The 20,120-nt window shown below is 48.9% G+C and overlaps 1 protein-coding gene across 1 annotated transcript in view; it reads right to left on the bottom strand.

Moving 5' to 3' along the window:
• The window catches only part of HIF1A (hypoxia inducible factor 1 subunit alpha), an 84,444-nt gene that overhangs the window by 16,495 nt on the left and 47,829 nt on the right, over positions 1-20,120 (bottom strand). The window contains 7 exon segments of the mRNA XM_060261621.1: positions 409-629; positions 3,231-3,378; positions 3,580-3,686; positions 7,048-7,253; positions 9,249-9,361; positions 12,535-12,619; positions 12,793-12,938. Coding sequence (XP_060117604.1) covers positions 409-629; positions 3,231-3,378; positions 3,580-3,686; positions 7,048-7,253; positions 9,249-9,361; positions 12,535-12,619; positions 12,793-12,938 — 1,026 coding nt within the window.

Genomic DNA, 20,120 nt, shown 5'->3' with positions numbered 1-20,120 from the left:
AGCAGCCTACAATCTCCCATATCTTCTCCCCCCACAACAGACACCCTGTGAGGTGGGTGGGGCTGAGGGGGCTCTCACAGCAGCTGCCCTTTCAAGGACAGAGTCTCAGAACGGCCTACAATCTCCTTTCCCTTCCTCCCCCACAACAGACACCCTGTGAGGTGGGTGGGGCTGAGAGGGCTCTCTCAGCAGCTGCCCTTTCAAGGACAACCTCTGCCAGAGCTATGGCTGACCCAAGGCCATGCCAGCAGCTGCAAGTGGAGGAGTGGGGAATCAAACCTGGTTGTCCCAGAGAAGAGTCCGCGCACTTCACCATGACACCCAACTGGCTCTCTGCAATGCCCAAAGAACATGACTTGACTTTAACGTACTTTACAAGCAGGTTCCGTGAACTAAACGCACACCCACCATCAGTGCCGAAGTCTAGCGCGATTATGGTGTCCCCGGCAGCAGGGGCGAGGAAGGTTAACGCTTCCGGCTCCTTCTTCAGTTTCTCGAAGAGGCTGTTGCTGTCTTCCAGGGTATCCTTGCCTAGCAGTTTGGTCATCTTCATCTCCGGAGAATCCACTGGCTTCAACATGCACTCCGTCTGCTGGAGCGAGAATATCAAGTCCTTCTCGACGATGCCACTGCGGGAAGACATAAAGCAAACGATTACAGAGATCGCTGGAAAGCCAGAATCGCCTACTTGAGGGGTTGCCAACGGTAGCTCTCCAGATGTTTTTTGCCTACAACTCCCATCAGCCCCAGCCATCGGCCATGCTGGCTGGGGCTGATGGGAGTTGTAGGCAAAAAGCATCTGGAGAGCAACCGTTGGCCACCTCTGGCCTACTTTATTAGAAGATGATGATGATATTGGATTTATATCCCACCCTATACTCTGAATCTCAGAGTGGCTCACAATCTCCTTTACCTTCCTCCCCCACAACAGACACCCTGTGAGGTAGATGAGGATATTGGATTTATATCCCGCCCTCCACTCCGAAGAGTCTCAGAGCGGCTCACAATCTCCTTTACCTTCCCCTCCCCCACAACAGACGCCCTGTGAGGTAGATGAAGATATTGGATTTATATCCCGCCCTCCACTCTGAAGAGTCTCAGAGCGGCTCACAATCTCCTTTACCTTCCTCCCCCACAACAGACACCCTGTGAGGTAGATGAAGATATTGGATTTATATCCGCCCTCCACTCCGAAGAGTCTCAGAGCGGCTCACAATCTTCTTTACCTTCCTCCCCCACAACAGACACCCTGTGAGGTAGATGAAGATATTGGATTTATATCCCGCCCTCCACTCTGAAGAGTCTCAGAGCGGCTCACAATCTCCCTTACCTTCCTCCCCCACAACAGACACCCTGTGAGGTAGATGAAGATACTGGATTTATATCCCGCCCTCCACTCCGAAGAATCTCAGAGCAGCTCACAATCCCCTTTACCTTCCTCCCCCACAACAGACACCCTGTGAGGTAGATGAAGATACTGGATTTATATCCCGCCCTCCACTCCGAAGAGTCTCAGAGCAGCTCACAATCCCCTTTACCTTCCTCCCCCACAACAGACACCCTGTGAGGTAGATGAAGATACTGGATTTATATCCCGCCCTCCACTCCGAAGAGTCTCAGAGCAGCTCACAATCCCCTTTACCTTCCCCTCCCCCACAACAGACACCCTGTGAGGTAGATGAAGATATTGGATTTATATCCCGCCCTCCACTCCAAAGAGTCTCAGAGCAGCTCACAATCCCCTTTACCTTCCCCTCCCCCACAACAAACACCCTGTGAGGTGGGTGGGGCTGGGAGGACTTTCACAGCAGCTGCCCTTTCAAGGACAACTCCTACGAGAGCTATGGCTGACCCAAGGTCATTCCAGCAGCTGCCAGTGGAATCAAACCCAGTTCTCCCAGATGAGAGTCCGCACACGTAAGCACTACATCAAACTGGCTTTCAATGTATCAGAATACATTGCTCTAAAAAAAATTGTACTCTATGTGAATTTTCTGCAGATCACACCAAAGCATCTCCCAGGTTCTGACTGAAAACGCAACTCTGCTAAGCTTTACACCACTTCTGACAGCGATGCTGTGGGAACCTTTCCTTCAATGGGACGCTTCTTGTTTCAAGACAGTGACACAAGAGGAGCCTCTCTCATGAATGGCATTTCACTAACTTTCCATCTGCTAAAAGTGTATTCAAATGTGTTACAGGTATGTACCCCAAATGAATATTATGTGTTTAACTTTTACTGTTATATTCATTGTAATTTTGAAATTCTGAATGAAGATCTTATAATTTAAAAAAAAAAATTAGGGGAAGGTGTTTGTGAATTTCCAGCATTGTACAGGGGTTGGACTAGATGAGTCTGGGGGGGGGGGTCCCTTCCAACTCTATGATTCTACTCTATGATTCGAAGTCTGCTCCCACAGTTTCCATATGCAGGCTGCAAGAGAGTTCTTGTGTTCTTATAAGGGCCTCAGCCTCTAGGCCCTGTTGTTGGCCCTCCAGAGGAACTGGTTGGCCACTGTGTGAGACAGGAGGCTGGACTAGATGGACCACTGGTCTGATCCAGCAGGGCTCTTCTGATGTTCTTATGAAGGCCTCAGCCTCTATGCCTTGTTGCTGGCCCTCCAGAGGAACTGGTTGGCCACTGTGTGAGACAGGAGGCTGGACTAGATGGACCACTGGTCTGATCCAGCAGGGGCTCTTCTGATGTTCTTATGAAGGCCTCATCCTCTATGCCCTGTGGTTGGTCCTCCAGAGGAATTGGTTGGCCACTGTGTGAGACAGGATGCTGGACTAGAGGGACCACTGGTCTGATCCAGCAGGGCTCTTCTGATGTTCTTATGAAGGCCTCAGCCTCTATGCCTTGTTGCTGGCCCTCCAGAGGAACTGGTTGGCCACTGTGTGAAACAGGATGCTAGATTAGATGGACCACTGGTCTGATCCAGCAGTGCTCTTATGTTCTTATGAAGGCCTCAGCCTCTGTGCCCTGTTGTTGGCCCTCCAAAGGAACTGGTTGGCCACTGTGTGAGACAGGATGCTGGATTAGATGGACTACTGGTCTGATACAGCAGGCCTCTTCGTAGGTTCTTAAAGAAAGCGTTTTTGCTGGCAAACACAACAGCTTTCCACTTCAGAAAGGAAAATACTGGCAAGTCCATCCAGACTATTCCAAAATGACTATTTCTTTGGAACCAGAGGAAACCCAGAACCTCCTGAATGGTGGCAAAGCTCACCTCAAGACGTAGTTCACGCACACGATACACTGCGGCTGGGAATTCTTAGTGTTGTAGATAACCGTTGCCTGCGTCTCGACCCAGACGTAGCCCCCCTGCTTAGCGAGCATTCTGTACTGCCCGGTGGTCACTTGCCCTTTGGCGAACACTAGAAGCGGAAAGAGATTAACGTTACTGATGTGGCTAGATGAAGCCAGGAAATATTCCACAAGAAAACCGGTTGTGCCTGGAAAGCAGCTGATGCTAGTGCTAGCCACGTAGTAACACAGCTGCAAGTGGCATGGAATGTATCGGTGCAACCCCCACAGCATCCCGCAACAAGACCTGCTTTAAAAAAAAAAAATCTTACTGTCATGATGCGTTTTGGTCAAATGGTCCGAGTCCAGGGCGTGGTAGTATTCGTAGACGGAGCGGCCCAGCAGCTCTTCAGGATTGTAGCCCATCAGCTCTGTAATTCTTGATTCGAAAGCAGAAAGCGCTTGTTAACGGATAGCATTTTCTGTTGCCTGCTGACTTTATTTTAGTGTATCTTTATCCTGCGTTACCTTCCAAGGAGACCAGGGTGATGCACACGGGGCATGCATGCAAAAGCTCATACCCAGAAATCAACTTCGCTGGTCTTGTGCAGGGGTGGGGAACAGTGGCTCTCCAGATGTTTTTCGCCTACAACTCCCATCAGCCTCAGCCAGCATGGCCAATGGCTGGGGCTGATGGGAGCTGTAGGCAAAAAACCCCCACACATCTGGAGAGCCACTGTTCCCCACCCCTGGCCTAGTGACACCACTAAGAATGTTTACACTTAAAGAAAAGCTTTCAAGGGCAGGAAAAAAATTAGTGCTGTTCCTCCATCCCTCCAAGGAATAAGGGAAAGGAGAGGGACAACGGATAGAGAAAGAAACAGATTTTTGTGTGTGTGTGTGTATATATATATATATATATATATATATATATATATATATATATATATATATATATATATATATATATGTATGTATGTATGTATGTATGTAAGAAAAAAGAAATACAAAGAAGGTGAAAAGATAAGAAATTGTGATAGAAGGCTAAGCCTACTCTAAAACGCTGCTACTTCCTCGGAAGCAGGAACAGAACCAAAGGGGCGGGCTATTCCAGAGGCACCAACGGGAAGTGGAAAAGCTTTTCCTGCCTTCCTGGTGGATCAAGGAAATAACCCATGGAGATGCCTTCTGCCTCAGACGGAGAATTAAACTGTTTTGGTCTTAAAGTTGCCACTGGACTCAAACTTTCTTCTGTTGTCTCAGACCAACAGGGCTGCCCACCTGAATTTAAAATTCACTGTAAATCGTTTCGGACCAAGTTGAGCAAGAAGCCTTCCGACCACCGGATGGCAGTGTTGCACAGAGCACAAACTACGGATGGCTTCTTCTCCAGCCAGAAAGAAGCATGGTGTTGGCTCACCTCGTAATCTATTTCGGACCCAGTACAAAACATGCTGCCAGATGCAATGTAATAATGTTTCCTCAGATACGGCTATGAGCACATGACATGAGCCAACAGGATTCCAAAGAATGAATTTTCTGCCGCTTTACTAATGTGGAAAGCATATTGCATCAGCAGTTCCTAGCTTCCAAACTCGTGACGCTCAAAAACCTACACAAAAGCCAGATTAAGCAGCCTGATTTTTAGACTGGGAGGGAAGCAAGCCTGGAAGTGAAACGGCAAAACCTCAACCCAGACTGCACCTGAGGTTGTCAGCTCTGTGTTAGGAAATACCTGGTGCTTTCGGGGGGAGGGGGGGAATGGAGCCTGAGGGGTGTGGGGAGGAGACAAATGTGAATGGGGCACAATATCATAGAGCAGCGTTTCCCATTTGCAGGGTCGCAACCCGGTGACAGGCCACAGAAGCCTCAATACCGGGTCGTCAGGGGCAGCCTGACAGCCCCTGCCCTCCTCCCCTCTCTATTTATCTTCGGCGCTGCATGCAGCCCTGTGCTCCAGCCCCTGCCCCCCACCGCCTGCAGCACTCACAGAGCGCTGCAGACACTGCGCACTGGCCAGAAGCCCTCCCTCATCCCTCTGATGTTCGGAAACATCAGAGAGGGCGGGGAAAGCTCCTGGCTGGCGCACAGTCTCTGTATACCTCCCTGAGCATTCTCTGCCCGGACTACAGGGAAAGAACTGGGTCACGGTGGGGGCAAGTTTGGGAAACCCTGCCATAGAGTCCACCTTCCAGAGCAGTCATTTTCTCAAGAAATTCAGAAGATACGTAGAAAAAGAGTGGAAAATAAAAGGACATTGGACAATCTTTGATGATTATTAAGATTTTTAAAATAAGAATATAACCTTTGGGGTTTTTTTTCTTTGTTGTTTTTTCTTAATACTTAAGGGTACCTTTAATACTTGCTTTTTTAAAGAAAATAACACTGGCGGGGGTCAAGTAACGGAGGGAGGGGTGGGGGGAAAGTAAGATATGGGGTAGAAAGATCTTTCTTTTACTTTAAGCTTTTTATAAGTTGTAGATATAGTTCTGCTACCATATGTTACCAATAAAGTTGTTTATACAGAGCAGTCATTTTCTCCAGGGGAACTTATCTCCGGCACCTGCAGATCATCCTCAGCTGCATGTGACCAGTTAAGATTTACAAACTTGCGAGAATCCATACACAGCTTCTATGCTTCACTTTGAGAGGGCCACACTTAGAAAAGGTCCTTTACGCTATTGGTTCTGGCAATAAACGGCTCTTTCAAGATGACCGTTTATTTCTGCAAAACCTACTAGATCACTATTGTATGCAGCTAATGAACAGAAACTATCAGGGGCCAGTTGAGAGAAAGAGATAGACGGTGTAGCACGGTGATTGAAAAGCCTGATTACAAGGCCCAGGTTCAAATCCCCACCTAGCATAGAAGCTTGTTGGGTGACCTTGGGCCAGCCGCTCATTCTCAGCTTGCCCGACCTCGCAGGGTTGCTGTGAGAATAAAGCAGGAGGAGAGGAGAATAACGTAAGCTGCATTAGGACTGGTTGAGCCATTCTGATGAGCCACTGTAGATCTAAGGGGCTGTGCAGATTAAAAGAATTCCACTTTGGAGGCAGCTGTTTTGTTCTCTCTGTCACTCATTCCCAGTTTATTTTTTGGTCTTACCCTTCCTGTATCCTGCATCTGGCCTCTGGGTGTATGAGAGAGAGGGGGGGGGAGGGAGGGAGGGAGGGAGGGAGGGAGGAAGGAAGGAAGGGAGGGAGGGAGGGAGGGAGGGAGGGAAGGAAGGAAGGAAGGAAGGAAGGAAGGAAGGAAGGAAGGAAGGAAGGAAGGAAGGAAGGAAGGAAGGAAGGAAGGAAGGAAGGAAGGAAGGAAGGAAGGAAGGAAGGAAGGAAGGAAGGAAGGAAGGAAGGAAGGAGGGAGATGTGGGAGGGAGGGATTTTGGAGTTAACTCCCTTTTTCTGCTCCCCCGACTTTTTTTTTCTAATGTAAAGATTGGGAAATTTGGATGAAGATGGGGGGCAGGACTTACTCTATGAAATTTGGTGAAGCATTTATACTTTTAAATTCTATGAATATGCCAATTAGTACAACTGTATATGCCAAGATACCAATAATGCATAGAGAGAGAGAGATTTTAAGGTTGCCCCCCCACTCTGTGTCAGAGTTCAAAAGCTTTAAAACGGCTGGGGACTTCAGCTGCACATTATCCTGTCTCCTCTCCAAATGGGAGACAGCACCCATCACTCAAGGACAGCCTCCTCCTGTGAGCGACCAAAGGCCAGATCCGGCGCGCAGGTGCAATGCCTGGCATTCCCGATGAATCCCTGCAAAAGGCACGGAGCGGCCCGATCCTCACCTTTCGTCGCAGTACGAGAACTTCATGTCGAGGCTGTGGCGGCTGAGGAACGTCTTGCTGTCCAGGGGGACTTCGATGTTCGACGGGTGAGGGATCGGTTCGCAGATCAACACCAAGCACGTCATGGGGGGCTCTTGGTACCCGCAGACCGTCTGGCTGCCTCCGCCACTGTCGTAGATGCGGATGTGCCCCGTGCAATGAAGTACCTGGGCAGGGGAAAGGGGGGGGGGGGAAGAGAAGAATTTGTTAGAGATGGAGATGAAGTTCTGCTGTATGTAAGAATGAAGAAATAAACACATATGCAAACAACAACAAGATGACTGCAGATTTATACCCTGCCCTTCTCAGAGTCTCAGAGCGGCTTACAATCTCCCATATCTTCTCCCCCCCTCAACAGACACCCTGTGAGGTGGGTGGGGCTGAGAGGGCTCTCACAGCAGCTGCCCTTTCAAGGACAACTCCTGAGACTGAGAGCTATGGCTGACCCAAGGCCATTCCAGCAGCTGCAACTGTTGGGAGTGGGGAATCAAACCCAGTTCTCCCAGATAAGAGTCCGTGCACTTAACCACTACACCAAACTGGCTCTCTCATATCACAAGATATGGCCAGCCTGCAGCACGGGTACTGTAAGTGGCACTGTTAAGTAACAGCTCATGAATTCTGGAAAGAGAGAGGGCTCTGGGCCTGGCTGGGGCATGTGCCAGGCCTGTGCTTTTGCCCACCAACTCCATCCCCGCTCCACAGCCCTAAAGGCCACAGAGAAAACTGATTTTGGGACTGTGTGGACATGAGCTTGGCATGCGGCGTTCCAAAGCCAGCATGGCGTAGTGGTCAAACCCAGGTTTGAATCCCCACTCTGGCATGGAAGCTGGTTGGGTGACCTTGGGCCAGTCAGACTCTCCGCCTAACCTACCTCACAGGCCTAGAGTTCCCCTCCCAAGCCCTTCAGGCCTCCTTTCACTTAGGCCAAATAGCAGGCGTGAGGACCAGGCAGAGCAAAGAACAGGGGGGAAAAAGGTTTATTTAAAAGATAAATGTATTCAGTGCAATATAAATCAACAAGGTGCATTAAACAGCAAAAGGGGTGAAGGGAAAATAAACAAATGCCCTAACCGTCTTTCTATACAGTCCCTAGACTGTCTCAGTCAGACATGGGCCTACTCACCCTTCCTCTAAGGGCGAGGGGTCTCTTCCTTGCAGCAGCCCTTCCTCAGCTCTGCCTCCTAGGAAAAGAGCACCCCTTGCCTGGGTTTGGCCTTTTTATGTTCTCTTCCCAGGCCGCACCCCTCTCTGGGCCAGGTTCCCTCCAAAACCTTGCCGCCCAATCAGAGGGAAAGGAGGGATCCTGGGAAATGTAGGCTTTCCCCAGTAACACAATACAATAACCTTTACTGGCACAATATCGAACATAACAGGGAACCGATCAATTCATCAAATGGCAATTTGCAAATACATTAAGCACCTCTTAGATGCCAAAGCAGCAGTACTGCAGTATTGTGGTCTGAACTCTCTCTGCTCACGACCTGAGTTCAATTCCGGCAGAAGTTGGATTCAGGTAGCCGACCCAAGGTTGACTCCGCCTTTCCATCCTTCTGAGGTCGGTAAAATGAGTACCCAGCTTGCTAAGGGGGAAGTATAGATGACTGGGGAAGGCAATGGCAAACCACCCCGTAAAAAGTCTGCCATGAAAACGTTGTGAAAGCAACGTCACCCCAGAGTCGGAAACTACTGGTGCTTGCACAGGGGACCTTCCCTTTCCCCTAGATGCTAAATATAAAACATTTGCAACAGTTTCAATTACCAATTGGTTCCGAGCTGACAATTTTATATTTGTCGGGCTTTGCTGTCTGCTCACTCAAAATGAGTATGGAGAGCAGGTCAGAGTAAAAAGTACAGTTTAAGAACACATGTTCTAAAGTTTCTCTCTCTGGACATGCACAAGTGCGCAGTCTGTTAGCATAGGGAGTTTTATGGAATCTTCCAAGAAGTATCGCAGATGGCAGCACGTGGAACCTAGCCTGCAAATAGGCTCTGCGTTGTCAAGGGGCCATTAGGCAGGTGCCTAACCTGCCTGCTTTCCCCAGTAACTCCTAGGCAGGCTTCTCTGGGGCCTGCAGGTCTCACTAGGTCCAGCATCAAAACAGGGCCCCGAAGCCTCTGCGTCAAAAGTTTCAGCTGTCAGAGCAGGAAGTCTGAATTACCTTCCACGTGGCAGACTTGATGTTGACCGTCCGTCCCCGGCTGGTCAACGTGCACTTCATCCGCAGGAAAAAGCTGCGCTCCGTGTTCTGCTCCTTTCCCTTTTTCACAGGCCCTGCAACAAAACGAGAACGACGGCCCTTTTTATGTAACGGGTCGCGCAACGGCGGGCTGAGAAGAGAGCAGACGCACAGCAGGCCATTCTGGGAAATATTTTCATGTTGTTAACTTTCCCACCCGAACTGGCCTGCGAAAAGTCTCCCGAGAAAGAAGAATAATGACGAAGAAGAAAAAAGCAGAGCTGTCAACACGGCTAGAGCTGTTTTTTAACACCTAGGGATGGAGGCAGAAAATGGATTGCAGGAAACTGACAGAGCCCTCTGCCCCTCCCCATGTCCTACCAAACCAAAGGAGGCATATAGATTTGACTGCTGTCCTCTAAGATGTACCTCAGAGATGACGGCTGTCCTCTAACTGGACCTCAGTTCTTGCGGTGACCGCTACTATGCTCTCTTGCATAGAAGCTGATCCGATTTACATCGTTTACAAGATTATGCACGGGATAGAGAAGGTAGAGAAAGAAGTCCTTTTCTCCCTTTCTCGCAATATGAGAACTCGTGGACACTCCATGAAATTGCTGAGCCGTCGGGTTAGAACGGATAAAAGGAAGTCCTTCTTCATCCAAAGGGCGATTGATGCATGGAATTCACTGCCACGGGAGATGGCAGCGGCTGCAAGCATAGACAGCTTCAAGAGGGGATTGGATGAACTTATGGAGCAGAGGTCCATCAGTGGCTATTAGCCACAGCGTATTGATGGAGCTCTCTGTCTGGGGCAGTGATGCTCTGTAGTCTTGGTGCTAGGGTGGGGAGACAGTGGGAGGGCTTCTAGTGTCCTGGCCCCACTGATGGACCTCCTGATGGCGCGCGATGTCTTGGGCACTGTGTGACACAGAGTGTTGGACTGGATGGGCCATTGGCCTGATCCAACATGGCTTCTCTTATGTTCTTATGTGTGACAAAGAGTGTTGGACTGGATGGGCCATTGGCCTGATCCACCATGGCTTCTCTTATGTTCTTATGTGTGACAAAGAGTGTTGGACTGGATGGGCCACTGGTCTGATCCAACATGGCTTCTCTTATGTTCTTATGTGTGACACAGAGTGTTGGACTGTATGGGCCATTGGCCTGATCCAACATGGCTTCTCTTATGTTCTTATGTGACACAGAGTGTTGGACTGGATGGGCCATTGGCCTGATCCAACATGGCTTCTCTTATGTTCTTGTCTGGAGTAAGTGATGCTCTGTATTCTTGGTGCTTTGGGGGGGGGGGCACAGTGGGAGGGCTTCTAGTGTCCTGGCCCCACTGATGGACCTCCTGATGGCGCCTGGGGTTTTTGATCACTGTGTGACACAGAGTGGATGGATGGGCCACTGGCCTAATCCAGCATCGATTCTCTTTACGTTCTGGAATTCCGGATACATTTAACACACTCCTGATGCATGTCAATACATCTGGAAATCAGGTCCATTGTCTGAGATGGATGAGACTGCATGGATAACTTGGGGCAGGTCATACCAGCACACCCGATATGGAGTACACGTGTCACACACTGTGCTCCTTCTTTACACTGCAGACCCAGCACCACCGCATGAAGATGATCTTGGGCTGAGTGAAGGTCTGAATCGAGACCCCACCACTAGCCAGTCTAAACCAGGCCTTCATTGCTAGCCAGAGTCCGAACGAAGCCTCCCTCACTCAAGATGTTGACGCAGTATGCGACTGCAATTTTAAAAAAAGGCAAATGCTATCCTTAAGAAGGGGATTGAAAACAAATCAGCCAGTATCATAACGCCCCTGGATAAACTGGTGGTAGGGCCTCATTTGGAATACTGTGGACAGTTCTTGCCACCACGCCTCAAAAAGGATATTATAGCATTGGGAAAAGTCCAGAAAAGGGCAGCTGGAATGATTAAAAGGGTTGGAAAACTTTCCCTATGAAGATGAAAAGGGTTAGGGCAGGGGTGGTCAGACTTGCTTAATGTAAGAGCCACACAGAATAAATGTCAGATGTTTGAGAGCTGCAAGACATGAACATTAGATAAGTTGAGAGCCACAAGAGGAAGGAAGGAAGGAAGGAAGGAAGGAAGGAAGGAAGGAAGGAAGGAAGGAAGGAAGGAAGGAAGGAAGGAAGGAAGGAAGGAAGGAAGGAAGGAAGGAAGGAAGGAAGGAAGGAAGGAAGGAAGGAAGGAAGGAAGGAAGGAAGGAAGGAAGGAAGAGAGGTGGAAATAAAGCGACTTTAACTTTAAATGCATTTTCCAAGCTGCTGGCCAGCTTGGCTTGGAGAAGTGATTTAAAGAGAGAAACGCCTTCTCCAAGCTGGCCAATGGGGTGGTGGGGGCTTCAAGAGCCACACAATATCTGTGAAAGAGCCACGAGCTACAGTGTGGCCACCCCTGGGTTAGGGCATTTTAGCTTAGAGAAATAACGACTGAGGGGTAACATGATGAAAGTTTACAAAATTGTGCACGGAACAGAGAAAGGAATACCTTTCTCCATTCCTCACGATACAAGAACTCATGGGCACGCGATGAAATTAACGAGCAGCAGGCTTAGAACAGATAAAAGGAACTGCCATCAAGTCGCACCCGCATTTTGGCGACCCCAAAGGGTTGTCAAGACAAGAGACTAACGGAGGTTGCTTGCCACTGTCTGCCTCTTTATAAGAAACCCTGAAAGTCCCTGGGTGGTCCTTCCGTGCAAATACTAAGCAGGGCCAACCTTGCTTATCTTCTGAGATCTAAAGAGATCAGGCCAGCCTGGGCCATCCACCACTACTGAATACTAACACCAAAAATAGACTCGGTTGCAGAATTATTTAAAACCAGGGGTAGAATTCTAGCAGGAGCTCCTTTGCATATGAGGCCACCCCCCCCCCGATGTAGCGAATCCTCCAAGAGCTTACAAGGCTCTTCTTTGTAAACTCTTGGAGGATTCGCTACATCTGCGGGGTGTGGCCTAATATGCAAAGGAGCTCCTGCTAGAATTCCACCCCTGTTTAAAACATTTGTGAGCCACCCTTTCTACCTTTTGGGACTCGAGGCAGCTGACCCTGTGAACAAAATGTAAAGTAAATGCAGGCATCCTGATTAGGCCACACCGCTAATCCAGTTAATCAAGCACTTCTTTAAATCTCTAGTGGCAGTCAGCAACGAGAGGACTACAGAGGAGCCATCTGGTCTGAGCAAACTTCAAAAAGAAAACTCCAAGCACTTCTTTCTCTCTCACCGTTCCGGTGGGTGAGCATTTCTCTCAGCTCTTCATGGTCGCACGGATGAGTGAAATCAAACACACTGTGTCCAGTCAGCTCAAACTGTAAGAGACAGAGAAAGAAGCTTAGTCTGGGGGCGTCCGATGGGCAGACAAAACGCCGGACGCTATTCAAGTTCAGCAATTTTTTTTTTTTAAATCGGCAGGGCTTTGAGTCGACGGACTGCAATCGCAGCCGGAGAAAGAAAGCAGAGAGCAGAAGCGCAATTCACCTACCTGCGTGAGTCCCATGCACTTGTTCACGTTCTCAGACATGTAGATCATGTCGCCGTCCTCCGAGAGAACCATCACAAATCCATCGAGAGCTTTTAAGTAGAAGCAGTTGAGCTGCGTCTCCATCTCGGCTTCCGCCTCCAGGTCACCTAGAAGAGCCAGCGCGCGTCACATAAAGTTGAACTGCGACCGCTGCTCGCATTTAGCGCGCGCCGTTATTCTACGTATCGCCAGATTTGCATCGCGAACAACGCAACGAGCACAACAGAATGGAAAGGCGTTGCTGGTCAAACCACACAAACCTGTGTAGGTTTTTTATACCACCGCTTGAACCCGGGGGCTCATCAGGCTGGTTACGATACAATGTCAAAACAGCTATAAGCAAACACAACTATAACGTTGTTTAAGTCCTTCTTGCCCGACAAGAGCGCAAAGAAATTAACAGTTCCAGACTCAGAACCCCAAACCTCTCCAGCAACAGTGAGGTCCTCATGTCTTTGTATTGGTTTTAGCGGCTTTGTAGAAAAGGCCCAGCAGGGACTCATTTGCATATTAGGCCACACCCCCTGACACTAAGCCAGCTGGAACTGCAATTCTGTGTGTTCCTGCTCAAAAAAAAGCCTCGGTTTTAATGATATGTGTGTGTGAGCTTGGGGGGAAGGGGAGGGATTAATTGTTTTAATGCTTTTAAACTGTTTTAAATTGTTTAATTGATAATGGATTATTAATTTAATTGTTTACTTACTGTTTTTACTGTCTGATGTTAAATTGCTGTTAGCCGCCCTGAGCCTGCTTCGGCGGGGAGGGCAGGATATAAGTACGAAGAATAAATAATAAAAAAATTAATAGTTTTAAAATGTCCCCTTATGTTTGTTTTTAAATTGTTAGCCACTCCGGTGGCCCTTGCGGGGGCAAAGAGGTAGGATATAACATTCGTAAAATAAAGAAGCTATTTTCCTTGGGTTTTTAATAGGTATTTTCTCTTGTGACATCTTGTTTCCTTTTTAATTGATTTATATTCTATTCTGCAGTTGTTGCCTTGGAAGCAAGAATGGGAGGCGGAACTGCTAACTCGGGTGACGGTAATCTTTTCCTCCCTAATTTCTGACTGAAGTACAGACATGGGTGTTATTGTTCTGGATTTTTTTTTAAAAAAAATCAACAGCTAAAAGCCATGGATGCAAAGAACTCTAAAAAGGTAAAGGTAGTCCCCTGTGCAAGCACCAATCGTTTCTGACTCTGGGGTGACGTTGCTTTCACAACGTTTTCACGGCAGACTTTTTATGGGGTGGTTTGCCATTGCCTTCCCCAGTCCTCTACACTTTCCCCCCAGCAAGCTGGGTCCTCATTTTACCGACCTCGGAAGGATGGAAGGCTGAGTCAACCTGGAGCCGGCTACCTGAACCAGCTTCTGCTGGAATTGAACTCAGGTCGTGAGCAGAGGGCTTTCATAATGTTTTCATGGCAGACTTTTTACGGGGTGGTTTGCCATTGCCTTCCCCGGTCATTACACTTTCCCCCCAGCAAGCTGGGGACTCATTTTACCGACCTCGGAAGGATGGAAGGCTGAGTCGACCTGGAGCCGGCTACCTGAACCAAGTTTCTGCCGGGATCGAACTCAGGTCACGAGCAGAGGGCTTCGATTGCAGCTGCTTCCCTCCATGTCATGACCCTGGTATTCCTTGGAGGTCTCCCATCCAAATATTAACCAGGAGCAACCCTGCTTAGCTTTCAATTCTGACTAGCCAGGGCTTCCCAGGGGGAGGGACGGTGGCTCAGTGGTAGGGCATCTGCTTGGTAAGCAGAAGGTCCCAGGTTCAATCCCCGGCATCTCCAACTAAAAAAAGGGTCCAGGCAAGTAGGCATGAAAAACCTTCGCTTGAGACCCTGGAGAGCCGCTGCCAGTCTGAGTAAACAATACTGACTTTGATGGACCGAGGGTCTGATTCAGTAGAAGGCAGCTTCATATGTCAAAGTACTAGCTCATTAATAACAAGATAGATTCAGGTGGGTAGTTATGTTGGTCTGAAACACCAGAATAAAGTTTGAGTCCAGTGGCAGACCAATAAAGTTTTCAGACCAATAAAGTTTAATTTGAGGTATAAGCTTCCATGTGCACGCACACTTCTTCAGATACCTGAAGAAGTGTGCATACACATGAAAGCTTAAACCTTGAATAAAACTTTGTTGTCTTAAAGGTGCCACTGGACTCAGACTTTGTTCTAATAAAGCCCAAATTAGTTAAGGTGTTACTATGATTGGGAAATATATGCCACAACACCATAAGAACATAAGAGAAGCCATGTTGGATCAGGCTAATGGCCCATCCAGTCCAACACTCTGTGTCACACAGTGGCCAAAAAACCCCCCAGGTGCCATTAGGTCCACCAGTGGGGCCAGGACATTAGAAGCCCTCCCACTGTGCCCCCCCTCCCCAAGAATACAGAGCATCACTGCCTCAGGCAGAGAGTTTCAACAATACGCTGTGACTAAGAGCTACTGATGGACCTCTGCTCCATATGCTTATCCAATCCCCTCTTGAAGCTGGCTACACTTGTAGCCGCTGCCACCTCCTGTGGCAGTGAATTCCACAGGTTAATCACCCTTTGGGTGAAGAAGGACTTCCTTCTTAGGACAGTCTCATGTGCTCTTGCTGCCAAGGCTGGGTTCCTGCTAGCTGCCATGGGCCCCAGACGAATCTGGGGCACACTTCAGGGCCAGACACCGATTTGAGTCAGCTTCATAAAATGTGCACATGAGGATGCAGAGGAGCATAAACTAGGAATTTTGTCTAGGGGATGTGTACATTGTCCAGTCACTATGCAGAACCTCCTGGCAATTTGGGAAAACGCAAACAGATTAGAGCTATTTCATAACTGGTTAACATAAGAGAAGCCATGTTGGATCAGGGCAATGTAAGATAGATCCCCTGCTTGCCCACTCGGGGCAAATATCTTTTAAAGGGGGGTGGGGAGAAGGGAGAGATTTGGGGCTTGCTATTATGCCCCAAATCTTATTATTATTATTATAAGAGCCCCGTGGTGCAGAGTGATAAAGCTGCAGTGCTGCAGTCCTAAGCTCTGCTCATGACCTGAGTTCAATCCTGGCGGAAGCTGGGTTCAGGTAGTTGGCTCCAGGTCGACTCAGCCTTCCATCCTTCCGAGGTCAGTAAAATGAGTCCCCAGCTTGCTGGAGGGAAAGCGTAGATGACTGGGGAAGGCAATGGCAAACCACCCCGTAAAACGTCTGCTGTGAAAATGTTGTGAAACGTCACCCCGGAGTCGGAAACAACTGGTGCTTGCACAGGGGACCACCTTTACCTTTTTATTATACCCCTGGTTTTAGCCGGCAATGCTTTTAACTAATATTGTAGGCTGCCTGAATATAAGTCAAGATACAAATGCTTCAATAAATAAAAAAAAATTACTGGCTCCAGCTGCAATTCCCTACTCTGAGGAACAGGGGGGAAATGACCTCTATGTAGCGACGCTGTAAGAATTTCACATAGTCTCTATTGGTAAAGTTTATATAGAGACTAGGGTTGCAGCCAAGAGCAGGGGTCCCCAACCCCCGGTCCATGGACTGGAACCGGTCCGTGGCCTGTTAGCAACCGGGCCGTGGAGCGAGGCAGAGGTACTGCACCTCCCCTTTCACCTGCCTGGGGAAGGCAACCTCATAGCGAGGCAGAGCAGCCCCACAGTCCCTTTCATCCACCCGGGACTCAGACGGACAAGAGAGGCAGCGCAGCCTTGCTCTGAAGCACCCGTCTTTCATCCTCCTGGGTCCTGAGTGAGCAGAAGAGGCAGTGACCTTTGCCTGCCTCTCATTTAAAGACCCTGATGAGGGGGCAGGGATGGGTCAGGGTGGCAAAAAAACCCAGCACCCCCACCAGTCCATGGAATAATTGTCTTCCAGTCCATGGAATAATTGTCTTCCATGAAACCGGTCCCTGGTGGCAAGAAGGTTGGGAGCTGCTGCCTAGAGCATCGCCCAGAAGGGGCCACACATCCTTCCTTTTTGAATGCCTCCTTTCCCCAGGCACTGCCCCAAAATCTCATAGCATTTGCAAAAGCAGCGCTGGGGAAACTCTTACATACACGAACAGCTTGCGTGGACTGTTAAGTGGTGCACTTTCTCCAACATCCCTTGGAGCCTACGCATGTTAACTGGATGGTGGGCCAAATTCCCAGCTAATGTGCACATCCGCCATGTGAATGCTCACAACCCTTAATGCTCACTGCAGCTTCCCTGCTCCATGCACAGCAACAATCACAGCTCTGAATCGTGGAAACCATTATGCAAACATTGTGACGCTGAATTATTTATCTCCTTCATTTACATCCCACATTTCTCCTCAGTGACGGCCTGCAACACTCTCCGTTCCTCCATTCCGTCCTCACAACAATCCTATGAGCTGATTACAAGACAGCTGCAGTGGTTTTTGGTTTTGCCATCAAGTCGCAGCTGACTTGTGGTGACTCCAAAGGGTTTTTCAAAGCAAAAAAGACTTTAAGAGGCAGTTAAGAACATAAGAATACAAGAGCCCTGCTAGATCAGACCAGTGGTCCATCTAGTCCAGCATCCTGTCTCACACAGTGGCCAACCAGTTCCTCTGGGGGGCCAACAACAGGACAGAGAGGCCGAGGCCATCCCCTGATAAGAATATAAACCCTGCTAGATTAGACCAATAGTCCATCTATTCCAGCATCCTGTCTCACACAGGAGCCAACCAGTTTCTCTGGAGGGCCAACAACAGGGCATAGAGGCCGAGGCCTTCATAAGAACATCAGAAGAGCCCTGTTGGATCAGACCAGTGGTCCATCTTGTCCAGCATCCTGTCTCAGACAGTGGCCAACTAGTTCCTCTGGGGGGCTAACAGGACAGAGAGGCTGAGGTCATCCCCTGATAAGAATATAAACCCTGCTAGATTAGACCAATAGTCCATCTAGTCCAGCATCCTGTCTCACATAGGGGCCAACCAGTTCTTCTGGGGGGCCAATAACAGGACAGAGAGGCCGAGGCCATCCCCTGATAAGAATATAAGCCCTGCTAGATTAGACCAATAGTCCATCTAGTCCAGCATCCTGTCTCACACAGGGGCCAACCAGTTCCTCTGGAAGATCAACAACAGGGCATAGAGGTTGAGGCCTTCGTAAGAACATCAGAAGAGCCCTGCTGGATCAGACCAGTGATCCATCAGCATCCTGTCTCACACAGTGGGCAGTCAGTTCCTCTGGAAAGCCAGCAACAGGACACAGAGGCCAAGGGCTTCCCCTGATGTTGCCTCCTGGCTCTGGGATTCAGAGTCTGAGCGCCTCTGAATGTGGAGGTTCCCCTCAGTCACCAGGGCTAGTAGCCTCTGATAGATTCATGGAGGATAGGTCTAATTACCTGCCTCTGCATGGTGACCCGGGAATTACTTGGCAGTCTCTCATCCAAATGCTGACTAGGGCTGACTCTGCTTAACTTCTGAGATCTTGCAAGATCAGGTTAGCTTGGGCAGCGCAGGTCTCAGGGAATGTTTATTAGTCCAATGAAAAATGCTCATTGTACTTTCAACGCTTTGGAGTACGGGGCCTGGCTGCTATGGGGGAAAAAACACTTGGTAACCCAATAATCCTAATGAAGGAAAGAAAGCAGAAGTTTATTGTGCAGTAAGCTTGAAAGGAAATGGAAGATAAAGGAGGGGGGACCTTAAAAAATGTGTCTCAAGGCAAACCTGCCACATTAGCCATTAGTCCCTGCCAGGGGTCGTTCTGTAGAAAAATAGGTGGTGGAGCTCATCCAGGGATTTTAATGCAGCTACAATACTATTCAATGAATACAGAGCTGGAACTCTCAGAAGGAGGAGGTGGGACTCTCAGAAAGGTTCAGGAGCTGCACTCCTGTGAGCTCCCACTGAATCTGAGGCCTGGTCCCTGCCCACAAGCCCACACAGGCTCAGACCCACGACTGGCTCTCCCAAGCCATGCTGGTAAATGCTGCATGTGCTTGGCTGGGGAATGAGAACCTCAGAAAGGCACCCAAATCTTTAAAGGAATAGATGAACAGTCAGCAATTCAGCAGCAGCACAGCTTCAGCTGTCCCCACAGGACAGAACAGGTAGAATTCTGTACCGAATAAGCTGTCCTTCGCCCCAACGTAGCGCGGTGACAAATGAGTCCGTACTTTTTTTTAAAAAAAAGAAAGTTTGCTGTTTAGTGGTTTACAAAATATGCTGAGATTGGGGAAAACAGCAAACCTCCGACTTGTATGGGCAAGCATTGAAAGAGACGAAGCTCTTCTGACTCCCAGGAAACCGAATCTGAAATACTAAAGAGGTATGCTACAAAAAGCGGGATTAAGCCAGCATAGTTTTTTTTTTTATTAAAAACCAACCATCACCCAGAGCCAGAATATTTATGTAGAACTCTGAAAGGAATGAAGTCCTGATAAACATTAACAGAAAACAGAACCAAGTTTTTTGAGTCCAGAGGCACCTTTAAGACCAATAAAGTTTAATTCTGGGCACACGTTTTCCTTTTTGTGGTATTTTTGTTTTGTGTGTGTTTGTGCGTGCACCTGGAAGTCATGGCGACCTCTGGTAACTGACCCCCTATTGGGGGGCATGGAGGATATTCAGAGAGGTGGCTGAATAAAGCCTGCCTCACCCAGTGCTGGCCCGTGGGTGCTTGGCCCCTAGGCAGGTGCCCCCCCACTGCCCTCCCCCGGTGCCCCACCGAGGCGCATCGCCCACCAGCCTCCTCCCCCCCCGCGCCGCTAGCCCCCTCCGGGGAGAGGAAGGCAAACTAAGCGCTGGCCTGGGGCACCGGGGGGGGGGGGAGCCCAATTTGCCGCCCCCTGCTTCCCGACGCCTAGGCAACTGCCAAGTTTGCCTAGTGGGCGATCCGGCCCTGGCTTCACCACTGGCTCTGGTATTCCAAGGAAGTCTCCAATCCAAGTACTTGCCAGAGTCGACCCTGCTTAGCATCCAAGACCTGATGAGACTGCGCTTTCCTGGGCTATCCAGGTCAGGGCTCTGGGTGTAAATTTTCATGTGCACGCGCACTTTTTCTGATACATGAAAAATAATAATAATAATAATAATACCTTTTATTTATATCCCGCCCTCCCCGCCGAGGCAGCCTCAGGGCGGCTAACAACATTAATCAATATAACAAATGATACAATACTTTAACAGTAGATAAAAATTGATTAAAATTCTAAAAAACAGTAAAACAAGAAAATTAACATCTTGGTGCTATTCTGACAGATAACAAACTCATTTAAGCAGTCTCTCAGTGTTTAGTCGGTGAAGGCTTCACTAAAGAGGAAGGTCTTGCAGGCCCTGC

This window comes from Heteronotia binoei, chromosome 21 (assembly GCF_032191835.1).
Source record: "Heteronotia binoei isolate CCM8104 ecotype False Entrance Well chromosome 21, APGP_CSIRO_Hbin_v1, whole genome shotgun sequence".
NCBI classification, from domain to species: Eukaryota; Metazoa; Chordata; class Lepidosauria; order Squamata; family Gekkonidae; genus Heteronotia; species Heteronotia binoei.
The sequence above is the reverse complement of the archived record's forward strand: the minus strand, read 5'-3'. Positions and strand labels throughout refer to the sequence as shown.